Genomic DNA, 19,384 nt, shown 5'->3' on the forward strand with positions numbered 1-19,384 from the left:
AGAAAAGATGGCCTTGGTGTGTACGAGAATACAGGAACTGTCAGGGGGAGGGGGAGGGTTCCACAGCTTTATAACCTATGAATGGCAATGAATGCTGGGACTTGTAGTTCCACGACAGCTAGAGAGCCCCGGGTTGCCCTCCTCCCTTATGAAGTGTAATGCATGTTTATGACTTTTATATCACGATATATGGAGGTTGCACCCCATTAGATACGGCCATGGGAGGAATGAATGGATTATTAGAAACCATTTACTATCTCACTTCCTCTTTCCGCATAACCGCCCTCCCCCGCCACCAATCACCGCTCACCATCTGCCAGGATGGCAGCCAATCCAGGTGATCCACGAAGAGAAGGTCCTGGAAGGTCTCCTCCCATTGGGTGATTGGCAGCTGCTTTAGCCAGTGGTACACCGTGACTTTCCGTTAGTCCCATGGTCGGTGCGTGTGGCGGCCAATAGTGAAGCGAGTGAAGGGCGTGGCCAGCGAGGGTCTGGAGCGGCTACGTCCTCCCTTTTAGTACGTGACCCCTCCCCCTTCTGCTTCACTCCCGGCAGGACACGTGACGGAGCGGTTGGTGCAGCAGCAGCGGCGGCGGGCGGGTGACTGAGGAGGAAGAATACCGAGTGCAGGCGGTGAGCCAGTCAGGGGAACCGGCGGTAATATACCGGTGGTGGTGGGGCAGGGCTACACCTCGTGAGCCTAGGAGAAGGGCAGTCTCAGGGATACACCGGGAGCGTCCATCCTGTCATATCCAGCACTAGGCCTGACGCTCACTATGTGGTCCATTCACATAGCAGTGGCAGCTTCTCTCATGTGTTACTACAGGCACAGTATCTGTCAGCACAGCCTGGGCTGTCACCTGTCTCATTACCATGAACTCCATTTCCTCTTTCTCTAATAGCCATTATCATATGTGGTCTTAGTCACATGCATGTGATAGCTGCCATCATATATGCTCATGTATCCTTATCATATGTGGTCTTAGTCACATGCATGTAATAGCTGCCATCATATATGCTCATGGTCATGTATCCCTATAGTGGGATTAGTGCCCCCTAGACATCTTCATTGTATTGTACAGTTCATCCCCATCTTATGGGATCTAAGGAGCTTAATTCATAACATGGTGGAAAAAGCAATGACATGCTGTATCCTATAACGTCCAATCATTTATCAGATGTTACTGCCTTTTATAGAATGCCAACATATTATGCAGTGCTCTACATAAAGGGGACTGTGATACAGACAAATTACATACAGTGACAGAAGGTGAAGATGGCTCTGCCCAAATGAGCTTACTGGCTAGCTCCACTGTTATGTTTTCTACTATGTATAATAATCCTATAGTCTCATCTTCTTTAATGCAGTCGCATCCCAACCTACCGCTCATTATTTTGTATTTATCTTGGTTTTAGGTGCTAATAGGCTAAGCAAGCTTCTTACTGGTTGTCATGGAAAACCAGCAAGGAGCCCTGTATACTAGTCCCTACCCCCACTCCCCCCACCCCAAGCTGAGTCATCATCAATCAGCGGGAACAGCAATTCAAGCTGACAGTTTCAGTTTCCTATGTTGGGTATAATGTGGCATTGGGGGGCAGCCCTTGTACGTTTCACTTGTTCTTGCTAGTTGTCAATGGCAATTTCCTGCAACTCTCAGGTTGCTAAGTTACTGTACCTGTGACTTGAAAGTAAACATGGTAAGGTAGGGTGAGTGGCCTTGTATTAGATACATTAAACTATGGAGAATTACATAGTAAACTTAACACAAAAGTGGTTTTATCATTTAAAAATTAACGAAATGTGGTATTTGTGTTTTTTGCAATAGATTATAGAATGTTTTACTTGCACATATTAAGTAAGTCTTTGTATCATAGTTTCCATTGCTAAATGTCATGTGTTCTCCTAGAGTTAGTTGTGTAACAATTTGAGGTGCAGTGGCTACTGGGCCAGGAGGTGTGTTGGCCTGACAATGCAAGGTCACATTCTTTCTTCCCTCTGTTCTTTTGAGAAATCTTTTTTAAGTGGAGCATGCATTGGGCCATGCATATGCAGAAGAGGGCCTACCCCCAAATCTGTTCTATTGAGAGCAGAGCAGGAGGCTAGATTATTATACCCAAATTGTGCTATGAGGCTGGGCTATTCAACGTTTCCCTGCCAAGCGTCATTGATGCTCATCATATGTGCTCTGTATTTGTCACCTGCCAGTAAAACAGCCCCCTGTGCGTGTTCTAAGTGTAATTCAGTCAGATTTCTTCATGAATGGCTGATTGAGATAGTAAGTGTATTGACACTAGTTCTATTTGTGTGGGATTGAGTCACCGGGTCAATTTATTTATATATAAATCTTAAGTAGCCCTAATATAGATGTTGAAGATCATGGAACACTGTTCTACATCATAATGAGTAGCGTGTGAAAGTTATAATTTTAATACCAGCTATCTTGTCTGCAGTTTTTCTTGAATACATAAAAGATGTGGTACTTATAATCAGATGTCTTTATTTTCAATATTTGTAGTTTTCTTTCTGTAACATTTTCTAGTAATTTGCTCTATAGGTATTGTGTACCAGTCAAACACTTATTGCCGTTTCATTTAAAGGTCACTGATTAATGTTCATATTTTAATTGGTATTTTATTATTAAATTTCACATGTTTCCATTGAAGTAAAATTTTGCGGAAACCAGAAGTGAGCATAATTTTAACTTTGGTATTTTGTTCCTAAAATAGAAAAGGTACTTTCTCCTGGACAACAGGCATAGTTGTCTTACGCAGTCTAGTGATGAATATGGGGGTAGTCTTGATTTTGTATATGATTATTATTAATTTTTATTTATAGGGCGCCACAAAGTATCCGTAGCGCCGTACAGGGACAAACAATGGCACAGTACAAGGTGAAACAGCACAGTACAAGTAACAGTAAGCACTATAACTCTGGGGGCTCAGGCACAGCATGAAAGAGAGGGAGGGAGGGGAAAAGTGAGTATAGGCAGGAACTATGGCCCAAGAGGGTGGGCACAGATGACAGGTTGAGAGTCACTGAGGGGAGAGGAGGCAGAGGGACCGAGAGGAGGTGAGCAGAGTAGCTGGAGAGCGCAGTTAAAAGTGATGGAAACAGGAGGTAGGAGAGAGCCCTGCTCAAAGGAGCGAACAATCTAAAGGGAGGGGAAGACAGACAGACACATGGATGAGACGGGAGAAACGGAGTCGAGGAAGGGGAAGAAGGGATGAGAAAGAGAGGTAGCCGACCGGTGGGAGTTTAGGCATGAGACTGGAAGGCTTTAAGGAAAAGGTGGTTTTTTAATGTTCGTTTGAAAGAGGACAGATTAGGGGAACTTCTGATGGAGCGGGGGAGCTTGTTTCAATGGAGGGGAGTGGCGCGGGAGAAGTCTTGGATATGTGCGTGAGAGGAGGTAATCAGAGGGGAAGAGAGGCGACGATCATTGGACGATCGCAGTGGGAGGGAGTGTGAATAGAGATAAGGTTAGAGATGTAGGGAGCAGTGGAGTTGCCGAGGGCCTTGTAAGTCAGAGTGAGGAGCTTGAAAAGGATTCTGTAGGGGAAGGGGAGCCAGTGAAGGGCTTGGTAGAGTGGGGAGACAGAGGTGGAACGGCGAGAGAGGAAAATAAGCCTAGCAGCGGCGTTAAGTACAGATCTAAGGGGAGCGAGATTAGAGAGGGGGAGGCCGATAAGGAGAAGGTTGCAGTAGTCCAAGCGGGAGATGATCAGAGAGTGGACGAGAGATTTGGTGGCATCCTGGGAGAGGAAGGGCCGAATGCGGGCAATGTTGCGAAGCTGGAAACGGCAGGATTTGGCGAGAGAGTGAATGTGAGGGGCAAAGGAGAGAGAGGAGTCGAGGATGACACCTAGGCAGCGGAGTTGGGGAACAGGGAAGATAGATGAGTTGTCAACATTGATAGAGAGGTCAGAGGGGAATGAGGTACGAGAGGGAGGAAAGACAATGAGTTCAGTTTTAGCAAGGTTGAGTTTAAGAAATCTAGAGGACATCCAGGAGGAGATGGCAGAGAGGCATGCGGATACCCTGGAGAGAAGGGAGGGAGAGAGATCAGGAGAGGAAAGGTAGAGTTGAGTGTCATCAGCATAAAGGTGGTACTTGAGGCCGAAGGAGCTGATGAGTGCACCCAGAGAAGAGGTGTATAGTGAGAATAGTAAGGGTCCAAGGACAGAGCCCTGAGGGACCCCGACTGGAAGGGAGGAAGATGGGGAGAGAGAATCAGAGGTGGAAACAGAGAAGGAACGGTCGGCAAGGTAAGAGGTGAACCAGGAGAGGACGGTACCGGAGAGGCCAATGGACTGAAGGGTGTGAAGCAGGAGGGGGTGGTCAACGGTGTCAAAGGCCGCTGAGAGGTCGAGGAGAATCAGGAGGGAGTAGTGGCCCAGGGCTTTAGCCGAGAGGAGATCGTTCGTAACTTGAGCCAGGTCAGTTTCAGTGGAATGGAGGGGGCGGAAGCCTGATTGGAGAGGGTCAAGGAGGGAGTGTTCAGAGAGGTAGGTGGAGAGACGGTTGCAGACAAGTCTCTCGAGTATTTTGGAGGCAAATGGGAGAAGGGAAATGGGGCGGTAATTAGAGAGTAAGGTGGGGTCAAGGTTGGGTTTCTTGAGAATGGGTGAGACGAGAGCATGTTTAAAGGTGGAGGGGAAGATGCCGGTGGAGAAGGACAGATTAAAGAGGTGAGCGAGGTGGGAGCAGGTGGAGGCGGAAAGGGAGCGAAGAAGGTGAGAAGGGATGGGGTCCTGGGGGCAGGTAGAAGGGGGGGAAGAAGAAATGAGAGAGTGGACTTCCTCACCCGAGGTGGGGCGGAAGGAGAGAAGGAGTTGGTGGCTGGGGGGGGGGGGGGATTGGAGGGGGGAGGAAGGGCGAGAGGGAGGGTGGCGGAAGAGTGGGTGGAGGAGGAGATTTCAAGTCTGATGGCTGCGATTTTAGAGGAGAAAAAGGTGGTGAAGTCAGTGGCAGATAAGGGGGAGGGGGGGGAGACAGGACAGTGTTAAAGGTAGCGAAGAGGCGGCGGGGGTTGGAGGACTGGGAGGAGATGAGGGATTTAAAGAAGGATTGCTTAGCGAGCGAGAGGGCAGAGCTGTAATAAGAGAGGATAAACTTAAAGTGGAGGAAATCAGCCAGGGAGCGAGATTTTCTCCAGTTGCGTTCGGCAGTACGAGAGTATTTTTGGAGGAAGCGGGTAAGTTTGGAGTGCCAGGGTTGGGGATTGGAGCAGTGAAGGCGGATGGGCTGGGCAGGGGCGACCGCATCAAGGGCGGAGGAGAGGGTTTGGTTATAGAGGGAGGCCGCCTGATTAGAGCAGGACAGGGTGGAAAGGGGAGAGAGGAGAGTTTCGAGAGAAGAGGATAGAATAGCAGGATCAAGGGTGTCAAGATCGCGCCTGGACCGGGTAGATTTGGGTGGGGGGAGGGGTTCAGGAGTAGAGGAGAGAGAGAATGAGAGGAGATGGTGGTCCGAGAGTGGAAAGGGGGAGATAGAGAAGTCGGACAGACTGCAACGGTGGGAGAAGACAAGGTCAAGGGAGTGACCAAGGCAGTGGGTAGAAGAGGAGGTCCATTGGGAGAGGCCAAGGGAGGAAGAAAGGGCGAGGAGTTTGACGGAAGCAGGGTCGGTGGGGTTGTCAATAGGGATATTGAAGTCGCCGAGGATAATGGAGGGGATGTCAGAGGAGAGGTGGTGTGGGAGCCAGGCAGCAATATGATTAGCTGCTGTTACCTCCTGGGCAGACTATCATTTTGTCTTGATCCTCTTTCACATACAATGTATTTTCCAGGAGACTTTCTGTAATCTTATTAATGGACAGGTGTTCAATAATGCCAGAATACTTTTATTCCTCATCCATATTATTAATCGTATAAACCCTTCACATGAAATTATTAAAGTAAAACACTGGTGTACTATTCAGGCTAAAGGATATTTCTGTATTTTGGGCTTCCATTCTGGTTCTGTTTGGAACATAATGACTGGCCAAGGTCAAAAGGGTCTTCTAATGATTTTTACAGCAGAAAAGACCATATATCCCACACTTGTTATCAATCAGTAGCATTCCATGCATCACAATGTGTGTGGGGTATCTTTTGTGGATTTTTAAGTAGTACCTTTAAAGTTTGTAGATGCCACGCTTACCATGCAGTTGAGGTGCACTAATTCAGTAAATGTACCAAATGTAAAGATAATTGATCCCAATGAAGAATGAACGCATTCATAGTAAACACCAGTATTTATGATGAACTCTGGGTGAATTAGGGATGCAGCATGAAACTTGTTGTTAGTAATAACTATCTATAGTTTGACAATGGCAGTGTTAACCTAATAATAGCAATGTTATTTTACTGACGCATTGGTTAAATACCTGCAATGCAACCATCAGGAACTTTGGTACAAGTTTAGCTTGAAACAAAGATTCATGTGTCCTTGCTGAAATGTCATTTGTATGTTACCTGTATAGGGGGCAATACTCTGTAAGGAGTTCTGGTTTTACTGATGTGACGTGTGAAGAATCTCCGCAAGGAGAGGACACTGCTATCTGCCACCTTTTTGTTTCTCCAGTTTCCACCCCACACCTGCTTTTCAATTAAATTAAATTTGTAAAAATTAAAAGTAGCTGTGCACACACACCCCCCCCCCCCCCAAAGTGAGATAAAACACTGAGAGATCTGACAATTTACAGATGACCACCAACAGGCCCATGTGCAGACAGTGCACATTGATCCTGGCACATGTGCTGCAATGGCATCATCAGTCTGTATGTTTTCAGTGAGGCATAGCTGTCTGGATGTGCACAACCTGTGCTCCAGTCCCCTATTGTATTAACAGGACAAACAGAGTATTTGTCTTGCCAAAAAATGTAGTGTTTGTGTGCATTTTCTAGGGAATTTAGGTTGTAACTCCAATGGCAGGTACCAATGTGACAGTAAAATTTTCGGTCCAGCGCTGTACAATATGTTGCTATTAAGGCTACTATGATGTACTTTTAACTCTAAATTATATGAATATAAAGGCACACTGATGTGGTGATATCAGAATTCACTGATGTGTGCTTTATATTGTACATATATTATACAGATTATTGCAAAGGTATATTGATATGAAATGTATAGACATTGCGTGTGTATGGTAACCTGTATAAATTACATTTTACCTCTTAAATATAGGTCACTGTCTTTGTAAGACAGTGGTACAAATAATTGCACGTTATGTTGAACATTGTTCCCACTTTGAAGTTTTAGGCTAGTTACATACTATAGAATTTCTCTCGAAGCGATATTGTTAACAATTTTACTAACTACTAAAATAAAGTTCCAATCAGCATGCTGATTCATGTGTACACACTAGACACAGTATACAAAATTTAGCTTCAGATCTGTGCTCTTCATCTGTCATAACCATTGGCTGAAAAGATTGACTCTGCACACTCCATAGAGATCTATGGACACTGCCAGTCGTGAGTGCATACACACTGCAGAATCTGCACAACATCGTTCTATCAGTGAACAAGATTTTTAGTTCAGTTTAAAAATCAGATGAAATGATACAATGTGCTTTGGGACGATAATCGTTCATCGTTGCAGTGTACACGCTATTGCGATATTGGGCCTAACAGTCGTTTATCGTGTGATTGGGCCTCTATTCGGCTGACAGCCCTCTTGTGTGTACCCAACTTTAGTTGTGTTTTTTTAAGAATGTAGAAATTAAATCAGACCATGGGGTAAATGTATCAAGCTGAGAGTTTTCTGGCGGGTTTGAAAAGTGGAGATGTTGCCTATAGCAACCAATCAGATTCTAGCTATCATTTTGTGGAATGTACTAAACAAATAACTAGAATCTGATTGGTTTTTCAAACCCGCCAGAAAACTCTCAGCTTGATACATTTACCCCCTGGTCTTATCCCAGTTCTAATGTTTGACAATGTGAAGTAATGAGATGCGTTGTGTATGGTGGACAGCTCGCCAAACAAAGCATCTGCTGTGTGGCAGACTTTTTTAACTTCACATCTCCAGTTTCACCACTAGTTAGTGCTATCATCTATAGATTGATAGGTTGCTTTATGGTAGGTTCCTATTCATCCCTAAGATGACTTGGGAGCATTATATTTTGCAGCGTTTTTAATGTACAGAGTGCCTTTATCTATACTATGAATAAGCTGTCCACACTGGTTGCATATCAAATACTGATTAATAGCCAGAAGATCATAGGTGTTACTCTTTGACCAACTACAGAGTGTAGCATGATTTCTAATGAAAATCTATATAATCTCTCAGCATGATGTACAATGCAATACCAAGAAATTGGTAGAGTAAGTGACATAAATGTCCAGAATCAGTTACTGTGTGTTTATTTTATTCCATATATGGCGCTCATCTCTTGCTAGCTCCATACGTTGGGGACACTTGCCTGTTGCTAATGATACCATGGAAGCCGTGTTTAGGGTAAAGTCCAAGTTTGTGCAGTCATTTATGTATTATGAGCATATGAAATCCTGACTGAACTATGTTGATGAAAAAAACAATGCAATAGTAAAAGGAATCCATAATTGGTCTTAGATTTTAAATGCCGGAGAGCCCCGTTAACAATAGCTTTTGTGTAGTATAACAGTGTTGCAGAGTGGTGATTGTGGTGTGCTTTTATCTGCATGGTCAAACTTGGGCTCCTAACGAGTGTGGTGGGATGAGTGACAGGATTAGGTTATAATTCTTACATGTAGGGCCAGATTCATTGTGGCGCAATTGGTGTCTGGAACAGTCCGCGGAGACGCATCACCTCAATGTTTTTACTCCAGTCTCCGCTCATTTTTCCTCGTGTCCTACAGATATGTGAAGAGAAATGGAGCTTAGCTTTGTTCCTGTATTGGCCTGCAATTTGCGTAGCCAGATGCACCTAGCGGCTCATTGAATCTCTGATTCATAAATATAATGAAATGGCTAAAATTATTTCACTGTAATTCCTTCTAAGGCAACATTTAAATCCACCTGCATCCATGTAGATTTCTGTGATGGCCCTAATAGTGTCTGTGGCAAAAACTTGAATTTCCCAGTGCAGATGGCTTAAATGATGTCTTCATGGACAGTTGGAACCTGAGCTGATTAGAATTGATCAAAATAGTAAATTTCAGCTGATTCAACCTGATATCCCCTCATCAACTTATCAGGGGAAATACCACCTCTTTAGTTCTGATCCTTTTGACCCAGTTGGTGAACGACTGAATCCGTGCAATTGTTCACTTTTCATGTGTTTGGAAATTCAGCCAAATGATCTGACCTGCCTGCTTGTGGCAGCTTACACTTGCTGTACAATGGTGTTAGACTAGTGTTTTTACTTCCATTACTGCAGTCTACTACATTGAAATGTGTTTATATTGCAGTAAACGTATTGTATCGAGCAAGAAGCGTTTGGCAAAATGCAAGTAAAAATACGAGTAAAATACAAGTAAGCATGCTGATATTGGAAACTGGGTTCCATTGTTTTGTTTACATGCGTTGTACTATCATTAAGATTGTTGGTAATTGTGTGCATTTTAACGCCTCTTTAAGCCTTGTCTTTCTGACTTGATTGCAGCAATATGTTTTGTTTGTACACGCTATCAGTAAGGATTTACTTGGGTCATAAATGGTAGGTAAAGTTGGGCACACACCTATGCAATCATACTTCTGATGCCATTTCTCTAATATTACCAAATATTGAAAGTCCTGATGAGCATGCCGATTCATGTGTACACACCTACACAATTTACCTTCAGATATGATCTTAATCTGTCATAACAATCTGCTGGAAAGTTTGGTATTCTGTACACATTCTACAGATATACTATAGAAGAACTCAACAGAAGTGTTAGACAGACAGTTGTGAGTGCGTAGACACGTCCATATTTGCCCCGACATCGTTCCATCGTTCATTGTGATTTTTAGGAAGTTTAGAAAACCAAATCAACAGATGTGCTTTGGTACGATAAAACATTATCATGGGAGCGTACACATTCTCACAATATCTGACCAGATGGTCGTGAATTGTGTGAGCTACATGATGATTGCATTGATGATTACCATTAAGAGTATTGGCTTGTGTATAATTTTATAATTGCTTAACATACATTTATCTATATTCTGCTTCACAAAAACTTTATATAATTTAAGGTGGCTTTTAGTTATCTCCCCAAAAGTGGAACATTTCTAGGGGCATATTTAATTGACAGCGGGATCACCGAAAATCCCGCGCTCAAAAAATATTACCGTTAATACGGTAATCCTGCGCGTAAAAACCGTTAATACGGTAATTTACTCGCTGGATTTCAGCGAGTAATTACCGTATTAACGGTAATATTTTTCGAGCGCGGGATTTTCGGCGATCCCGCCGTGAATTGAATATGCCCACTAGTGTTTCAGAATCTGTTTATTAAACTCATAGTTACATGATTTAACGGTTAGTAATAAAAACAAGTGTTAAATCCCCTCTTGGCTCGAAAGGTAGAGCCATATAAGGTTTTCACATCTATTTTTTTTGTCTCTTGGAAATATCAGGTTTGTGCTAAACACACAAATAATGATTTCTAATGTATTGTATTTGTATTTTTCAGAGAGAAATATTACATTAAGAATCCATTAAAAGTCTCCCCTTCAGAGTTTTTCTGCCCCAGGCTCGACACTTAATGAGCTTTTCCAGAGCATAGCGTGCCAGTCCAGCTCACTTTCATCTGTTTTGTATATAGTAGATAAAATTGTAAAGTTACAGTTGAAAGAGCATTTGATGCTCTGTATTTTAGTATAAAACTCCACTATATGTGCGATTGTCAGAACTGTTGGCTGAAGAGATAAGTTGTTTATATTATTGCTGAATGTTATCTTTTAGAAATGGTTTTTCACAAACATTGACTTTGTTTAAGCAAAAGAACTATACACTACATTATATGTACTTGTACTTTCATGTCTTAAGTCCAGCATCAGCGCTTGGTCACAGTTGAGGAAATTTACTGTCTTTTTTTCACCCCATATTTGCAGGATTCCATTGTTTAAAGACTAGCACTGCAGCATTAAAAATAGATCTAACATGTAAGGTCTCATACTGGTAACCAATATGTTCCCATACAGACACTGAACTTGAAGAGCACATAAGGCTGGGTTTTGGCATAAAAAATTAATATCTATATCTATTAATTTTTTAAAGGCTGTATTACTGAGTACAAACAGGCCAGGGCAAGTGATGTCAGAGCTTTTTGATCTGCTCTAGACACTGTCCTAACGATAGCTGCGCAACAAAGGAAGTGCATCCTCTATAAATTCTGTTTTAATATATCGGTACATAACGAACATTCACCTAGTCCGCACCAGGTTCTGAAATTATGTAAAACTAATCTCGTGGAAAATAACATATTGCAGATATTATGGTGTGATTATTTGCTCCGTAGAAAAATAAGCCAACATGAGGCAGCATTTGTGAAAAGTATGTGCAGCCTTACTGCCATATCAACTGAGAAAGTTGTTCAGGGGCTGCTAGTCAAATGCATGTCATTATTTGATCATCCGTTAGTGCTACCACCTCTGTTAAAGCAGAAACATTGTCCGTTCTGGAGCCTTAAGATTTGACAGAGCATGTACGTACTTTTACGCATGCCTGTTTGGAAGGGGCAGCACAGTGGTTAGCATTGCTGTCTCGCTGTGTTGGCGTTGCAGATATGTCCAAACACAGTACTATATTTGTATGTTGAGTTTGTATGTTCTTGGTGTGTTTGCATTAGTTTCCTCCCAGTCCTAAAACTTTCTGGTGAATTAATTGGCTTTTCTCAAAAATTGTCCCTGTACGTGCGTGGTAGAGACTTTAGACTGTAAATTCCGATGGGGAAGGGACTGATGTGAATGTTTCAGTATTCTTTTGAAAGTACTGTGTAATGTGATTTACAAATATAATATAAAAAAAAAAAGATGCATGAGAAAGTTCAATACATTATGATATCAGTTCTATCATACTAACTGGGAGATGCCACATGATCACTCACTCCCAGTTATATATGTACTGACTGCAGATGTAAACACTAAATTGATATTCCAGTTTTGTTTTGCTGTACAGTTATACCTTGAAATGTACTAAAACAGCTGGATGATAACTTTCAAAAGTCTCTTGCAGCTATCACAGTGCAAGAGTTATTAGGGAGATGACATACAAAGGCGACCCCCAGATTTGTACTTTGCAAGGTATTGACCCTAATACTGATCTATTTATTTATAAAAACAAATTGGCAACCGTGTTTTGACTTTAAAATTAAGGCAACCTAAAAATCCAAACTCTCCATGTACCTCTGCTGTCACATCAGATATCTGGTACATTGCCTCTATGGAGTACATCACAAGCCTACTCCACGACCATATTAATACGTTTAAAAAAATCTGGAAACCCTGATACTTTCACAACTCTCCTCATTCCAGGATCCCTCTAAACTTATTTCCTAAAGGTATGTGTCAACAGGTGCTCCCCTTCCCCTCCTCTGTGGAAGGTGCTCAGAGAATTAGATTTCTCACCTCCCACTATCCTACTCAAAAATTAATAAAAACTTCTCAACTGAATATTTTAAGACCTATTATTCTATTTTCTGATTCTTTTTTTCATGGTTAATGTCTTTAATACAAAAATGTATCCTATATCTGTGTAGTTATAAAAGAATGAATAAAAACCTCATATCTCTAGATTTGTGATTAGAAATGTTGTATTCATTTTGTTTTCTGGATTCCCTGTTTATAAATAAAATATTAAAATTAAGGTAACTTACCAAGCTCCACTATATCAGTATCTACTTTAAACAGCTGTGGGCAAATATTTACTTGCCTTCGATGTGCTGCTCATATATAAACTAGTCCCATTCACCCGATCTAAATAGGCAGCTTTGTTGTCAATGTATTGCCTCTGTGTGTATTCTCAGTTTGCATACACTGAGGAAGTAGACAGTGAAGGAGCATTGACGACAACGCTTATGAGTTGGTCGAGCAGGACTACATAGAGGGCAGCAGAACAGAACCGCTGGAGCCTTCAGAGGGATGAAAAGCTGGCCACGCATACGTTTGTTCTGCTGTTTGGCCTGAGTCATGCAGCATGACAGGATCGATATTCTATTTGGCCACACATGTAAGGTGGTCAAATTCAGTGATCACATTAATGCCTGTACAGGCATCTGACACCTTACTAAAGCTAGGCACTCTTCAAAAGCAGTCCCCATTTCTACATATGTGACTATTCATCAGTAAAAAGACAATAGCCAGACACTCCTGAGTTTGTGTGATGTGTCCAACATGGGAGCCCTTTACTGCAGAACCGCCTAAATATTTTCCTCTTGAAGTAGTCACTTTGATGAAGCCACACATTAGCCTGCAAGGAGTAAACGGCGAGACAATTCAGTCAGTAGAATAGATAGCGACTTCGACTTGATAATGTAAAAATACTACCAACAATCGGGTGCCAAGTTAGTTACACACACACGTTTTATTGAAATTGTAATAAGTTTGGCCATCTGCTCATATAAGTTGCACTTTTAAAGTAGAACTTAAAAATGAAGCGGATTATAATACATATGGAATTGGTGTCCTCTAGACTGACATATCAGGTTCTTAATTGCAGCTTTTGCTGACATAATCTACTTGAAAGTGGATGATACTATAATATATGTACTGAGAGAGAACTACGTTTTCTGTAGTGTGTAAACTTAGTTTAATAACATTTTTTCTGTGCTCTTGATATGTCCTGTATGAATTCCTTATTTACAAGTGCAGAGGAATCATATAGTGTGTGTGGAGGAGTAATTATACTCAGCAGAAAAAGTGTAGTATGACCACTGGTCAAATAAGACAAGATCCTAATTGTTCAGTACCCAGCCAACGTAGACAGATCAATTCCAGCCTCCCTGGCTGTACACAGGCTGCTAAACTGCCTTTTTCAGCATTGGATTATCAGGTTTATATTGGGCTGTTTGCTACATCGCTACACATGTTCCAGCTTAGGGGACAGGATTTTTTTTTAATAGTGTATATTGAGTTATCAATATCAACATCTGAAAACAAATCATTTTTGTTCCATGCAATCAGCTATAATATGTATGTGTGCGCACAACAAATATTTGGAGGTAAAGTTCTCTATGTAGATTACAATTCTGAGCAGACTGACAGATAAACCAGATCAGCGTGCTTCGGTGACCTAGTTTTTGTGGGAAATACGCCAGACCTCCGGTGCCTCATTTTCTGCTTTCCATTATATTCAGGTGTTGCATGCCTTCTGGATCCTTTTCTTTCTTTGTCATATGTTTTTCATCTTTTCTTTCTTTTTCACACTTGAAGAGTTTCATTCAAACAAATGGAGTCTTGTAAAAACAATTTCCAGCTGCACCAAATATTCATACATGTGTATTTGAAGCACCCTTATCAGTAGGTAGCTTTCATTCACAGCTGCTGCACCGCTCTTGCGATTTAGACACCCAAATAGCACATGAGGGGACTGACAGAAGTTAGTCTTATGTGAATGGTGTTCCTCGCTGGGCTGGCATTTGTACACTATACTGTTTTGAAGCGAAAATACTTTTAAAACATAAATGAACTTTTGTGGACTGTTAAGTTTTTGAATTGTTTCCTGTTGTCCGAACTAAAGACTTATGTCAATTTGTGTTTGTTTTTTTTACCCTATCTAGACCATGGATCTAAAGTGGCTTCTCTGCGCGACCTTTCTGGTTCTTGGTGTAGTATCCATAAAAGCCCATGGGGGGGACCATCACGACCACGATCACCATCATCATCACGACCATGACCACGATGATGGACTAGACATAGATGATGACTTGGATGATCCTGTTGATGATGCCGAAGAGGCTAACCCAGAATCCAGCACCCCGCCCCCTGCTCCTAAGGTGTGTGCCAAGTTGCTCAAATATGAATTTGAAATATTGTCAAGTATTTTATATTTACCTTATATAGCTCCTGTACTTTTTGAGCTTAGTTTTTTTTTTTTTTTTTTAAATGTCACTTTAAGAAGGAAACAGAAGGCAAAAAGGTCCATGCAGAAGAAATGAGCTTACAATACCAGAGTTGCAGCAAATGATACATAATAATGTTTTCATAGGTGATGACACATTTTGTATAGATGTTTACTTTAAAAGCTATATATTTTGTTGACCTTTTCTTCTACGTCTGTAAACTGCTTGGTGTAAAAGTTATTGCTTGATAGTATTTTTGGCAATGTTCCATGATAAATTTATACTCTTCCACTGGCGTCAACACCTGACTTTTCTGTTTTATGGGTAGTGAAAGATGCTTAACTCATTGCAAGGAAGTTAGGGAGAGTATAAAATAAATACCTTAATCTGTCCCTTCTGCTTTCTACCTTCTACTGCCGAGCATCACCTGTGTTTAAGTGTTTTTAGCTGAACCCTGACCTTTATTGGTCTCTGTAATATTTTGTATTTCTCCTTCAGCATTAAGGAGGTGAGGGTGAAGGGTAGACAGTCTTACATTTACCCCTAGAAGAAAAGGAGGTGGATAAAACAGGAACTAACTCCTAGTCCGTATACCTCCCCTGCGCCTTTCTCAGTTTTTCCATTACCCTGAATAGACTCTGGCTACAGGGCTTATTTTTATTTTCAGTCTCCGTTGTTGCCTGCAGTGTGGGAGGGGGTGTCCCTCATCTTTGTCAGCAGGCATCCACTGCAGTCATGTTGAACCTTGGCTACTTATGGTTCTGCAGCCCTTCAGCATCTATGGTCCTTCCATCCTGATCACCTCAGTGTCCTGGGCAGGGAGGGTTGACTGGAGGTCCTTCTCCCGCCAGCTTCCCACTACAATGCATTCTAGATCAATTGGTTCATCTGACAGATGTATTGACAAGCATGTGCAACACTCTTCTGCCAGCATCTGTACCCTGATCACTGCCTGTCCACCAAAGCAGTTTGTTATATATACTATTTCCCTTTCTGTGCAGCAGACTGACTTGCAGTAATGCTTCTAGTATACCTATGTGGTGGTGAGCTGCTCCAGTCTATTGTCTTCTACAGAGTTGATCCATTCACTCCCTATGATATAAATAAGTATTTGATTGTCCCATAAGTGACAAGTGTTGCTGTGCAAGAAGACCCCAGGAAATATTTTCCCCTACTTAATCATAAATCCCTTTTTTGAGGAACTCTGCAAAACTTACAGAACTCTTCTAGAAAAATAGATTGATTAAATAATTGTATATTCAGTCTGAGGGACATTAATGAAAAGTTGTTGAACACATTATGCAGATTGGTGCTGTAACCAGCCAATCAGATGTTTGCATTTATTTTCTAAGATGTACCAGTAAAATGAATTTGCTTTTAGCACTTCTACATATGCACCAGTTTTTTTTACTGTCATTTATCATTTTACCATGTGAAAAAATAAAACTTTAAAAGAGAAAAAAAGTTTGACGCAAGTGTAATGACTGACATGTCGGCACATTTTACCTTTTTTTGCAAATTCAGAATTTTTTTATATATTTATATTTAGTTATATATTCTTTTTTTAGGTTACTTACAAAGTGCCTGTCCCAACTGGAGAGGTTTATCTTGCAGAGTCATTTGACAAAGGAACTTTGGATGGGTAAGAATTGGATGTCGATATCTCTGCCTGCAAGTATAGTCCATTATAGATCACAAATAGCTCAGTATTCCTTATCAATGCGGGGCTTGTCTTTGCCAAAGAAAACTGTAACAAGCCTCTTACTGCTTAGAAAGGTTAGGTGCAATATTAATGTCTGATGTTGATTAGTATAGATGAGCCAAAATAAAGATAAGTCTTCTCTGTACAGCCTGGAAGGAAAGGGAGTGACAATATTAAACTAGTTTTCTGTTGGTGGCTAAATGCTGTAAATCACCATAGGAAGAACTTTCCATCATGACTTACTCCAGATGCCTCAGTATATTTCAGGAAACAGTAAACCTTCCAGTGGTGGAGATCAGGATGTATTGAAGTCTTAAGTTAAATGTATTGCAGAACCTAAAATGTTGATCATGAGAGGTCTTTAAGGCAGATTATTCTTAATGTGGTGGATATGTCCTAGTGATGTCATTTTCCCTGGTTACTAGCTATGTTTCCCTTGATGGTGGTTATAGTGGATTAAGATTGTAGAACCTTACGGAACTAGTGAGGAGATTGGGAGGGGGAATGTTTGTTACCTATGGAGAATGCAGAGAACACAAACCATGTCACACCCATTGTAAGCATGTGTGCCTGGTTCATACCATTATTAGTAAATGTAACAATCGATATTGCTGCATCCATGTTAATATTTACTGTTCTGTTGCCAGCCCTAAAATTGAATCTGCAAGCTACTGTATAAAATGACTTATTCCTGTGTAAATCCATGTCAGTGTGGATCTAATAATGTCTTGTGTGGGATAACTGAATCAGCTATTCCATGTAAGGTAGCTTGGCTAGATACTAGGAAGCAATCTATTGTAACATAACTAATGTTCCCCAATATGGAAGCACTTGGATGCTTTCATTTATACAACAGCATTTAGTTATAAGTGCTGATGTGTCCAGGAAAGTAACAAGATGGCTGCTTGTCATGCTGGTGAACAGCCATGGTTGGCATGTGGTGCTTTTGCACAGGAGCACAGTCCCTTCCACCCATATATCTCGGTTATGTAAAAACATTAGTCTGCTGTATAGCTCCACCAGATATGACATCTCTAATGTCCTTTAACATGGCTGCGTTATAATCATTATATACCTTTGTACAATCCCTACTAGTTAAGTACCCTGACCCCTCAATGTATCTCCACTGTGGCTAGATTGACAATGAAAGCTGACGGCGGTGCTAAATGTGTGTATTATACACAACACATTGGCTGTCCACCTCTTGTCCATTCATGAACAAGATTATCAGCATATATCATTGACTGTCTGTACTGGCATTAAGCGGCTGCTGCCCAGTAGCTGTGAAGGGTTCCATAGGAGGAAATCCAGATGTGTACATGAGGGGAGATGTACAAAAACATGCACCCTATTTAATACATGCAGACAGTTAAGAGTACAACCCTCCAGAAGCATGCCACTTGCTTTTCTTGTCATACTCAGCAGTACACTAATTGGTGCACTGAGCTGTAGGTTGCTGGTCATTCTATATTTGCGGTGTTTAAAAACAATTGATACCATAGATGAATTATTTATTCTCAATAAAATGTTAGAAAACTGTTTGCTGCCCCACTAACTGAGCACAACTTTTTTGTAGGTGGGTTCTCTCCAAGGCTACGAAAGACGACACTGATGATGAGATCGCCAAATATGATGGTAGGAACGGATTTTGCCTCTCATATGTTCTACACTTTTCTTCTATATCATGATCCAATCCTCTATACAGCATACAGGTTTCACACAAAAGAAATACATTACTTGCTTTTGGTAAAAATCCTTCAGGACCTGGTGATGTATTTTTTGTTTGCTATGCAGGTGAAAATGGTTAATGTTGGCAGACTCAAAGTATTCCCAGTAACCTGGTGCAGATTCTGTCCGTAATGGATTTCAGCAATGAGTTAAAATAGGAAACAGATGAGTGACATTCTGGACAATAATATTTCAACTTGATCCTATTCTGCATTCACAATGAAAATCATTAGTGGCCGAGCGATATCAAGGCATAAGGGAGTCGGTTTTCTTTTGAAGTTCCAGGTTTAAGGGTCATTCACATGTTACGTCCTGCGAACTATGGTGTAAGTTCATACATTGCATGATGGGACCATTGATCATGATGATAATATGCACATCCGTGTTCTCCCCAAGACCTATTTCCCGAGTGCTCCACCTGGCTGTTTTAGTCCTATTATAATAGAACAAACCATTGTCTGTCTTATTGGAATAGGCACTGTGTGATCGCTGCAGGCAGCAGTGAGTTTGACCACTGACCACCAGTATGACTAGTATTAGTAGGTGTGGGCAATAACCTCCAACATTTTTCATTAGTAATATTGTGAAGTACACCTGACTACTTCTTAATGCCAATCGACTGGCAACATTTTTTGGTGAGAACACGGCACATCTGTAATACAGATGTGTATAAGAACAATGGATTGAAATACTGCATGTACCATCTCTGTTCTTTGCCTATTTTGGCATAGGGATCAAGATTAGAAACCTTTCATATTTAAAATAACTATTGATCCTAATCTACTTGAAGCTATAGAACCTCTTGTAAACACCATGTGATCTGTTTGTACAGCTCACACAACTAGATATGAACGTGTATGAACAGCTTTTCTCAAAGAAAGAAAACATTACATGGCTCCTGCTTATTTGAAACACTCTTCTAATCTTTTGTTGACAGATGTCAGAGGACCTCAGTGTCAATAAGTTTAATTTGTGCAAAAATACCCTGAAAGTTGTTCTA

At 41.3% G+C, this 19,384-nt stretch overlaps 1 protein-coding gene across 2 annotated transcripts in view; it reads left to right on the forward strand.

Annotated features, from left to right (window-relative positions):
* The first annotated feature begins 508 nt into the window (after window positions 1–508).
* The window catches only part of CANX (calnexin), a 28,244-nt gene continuing 9,368 nt past the window's right edge, over window positions 509–19,384 (forward strand). The window contains exons 1-4 of one of the 2 annotated variants that reach the window (XM_075210018.1): window positions 509–633; window positions 14,673–14,888; window positions 16,523–16,596; window positions 18,233–18,291. In XM_075210018.1, the coding sequence (XP_075066119.1) occupies window positions 14,676–14,888; window positions 16,523–16,596; window positions 18,233–18,291 (346 nt within the window). In that variant the 5' untranslated portion in view covers window positions 509–633; window positions 14,673–14,675. Of the gene's footprint in view, window positions 658–14,672; window positions 14,889–16,522; window positions 16,597–18,232; window positions 18,292–19,384 lie in introns of both variants that reach the window. The other variant, XM_075210019.1, reaches the window with a different exon arrangement.

The sequence above is a fragment of the Mixophyes fleayi genome, chromosome 4 (assembly GCF_038048845.1).
Source record: "Mixophyes fleayi isolate aMixFle1 chromosome 4, aMixFle1.hap1, whole genome shotgun sequence".
Classification (NCBI taxonomy): Eukaryota; Metazoa; Chordata; class Amphibia; order Anura; family Limnodynastidae; genus Mixophyes; species Mixophyes fleayi.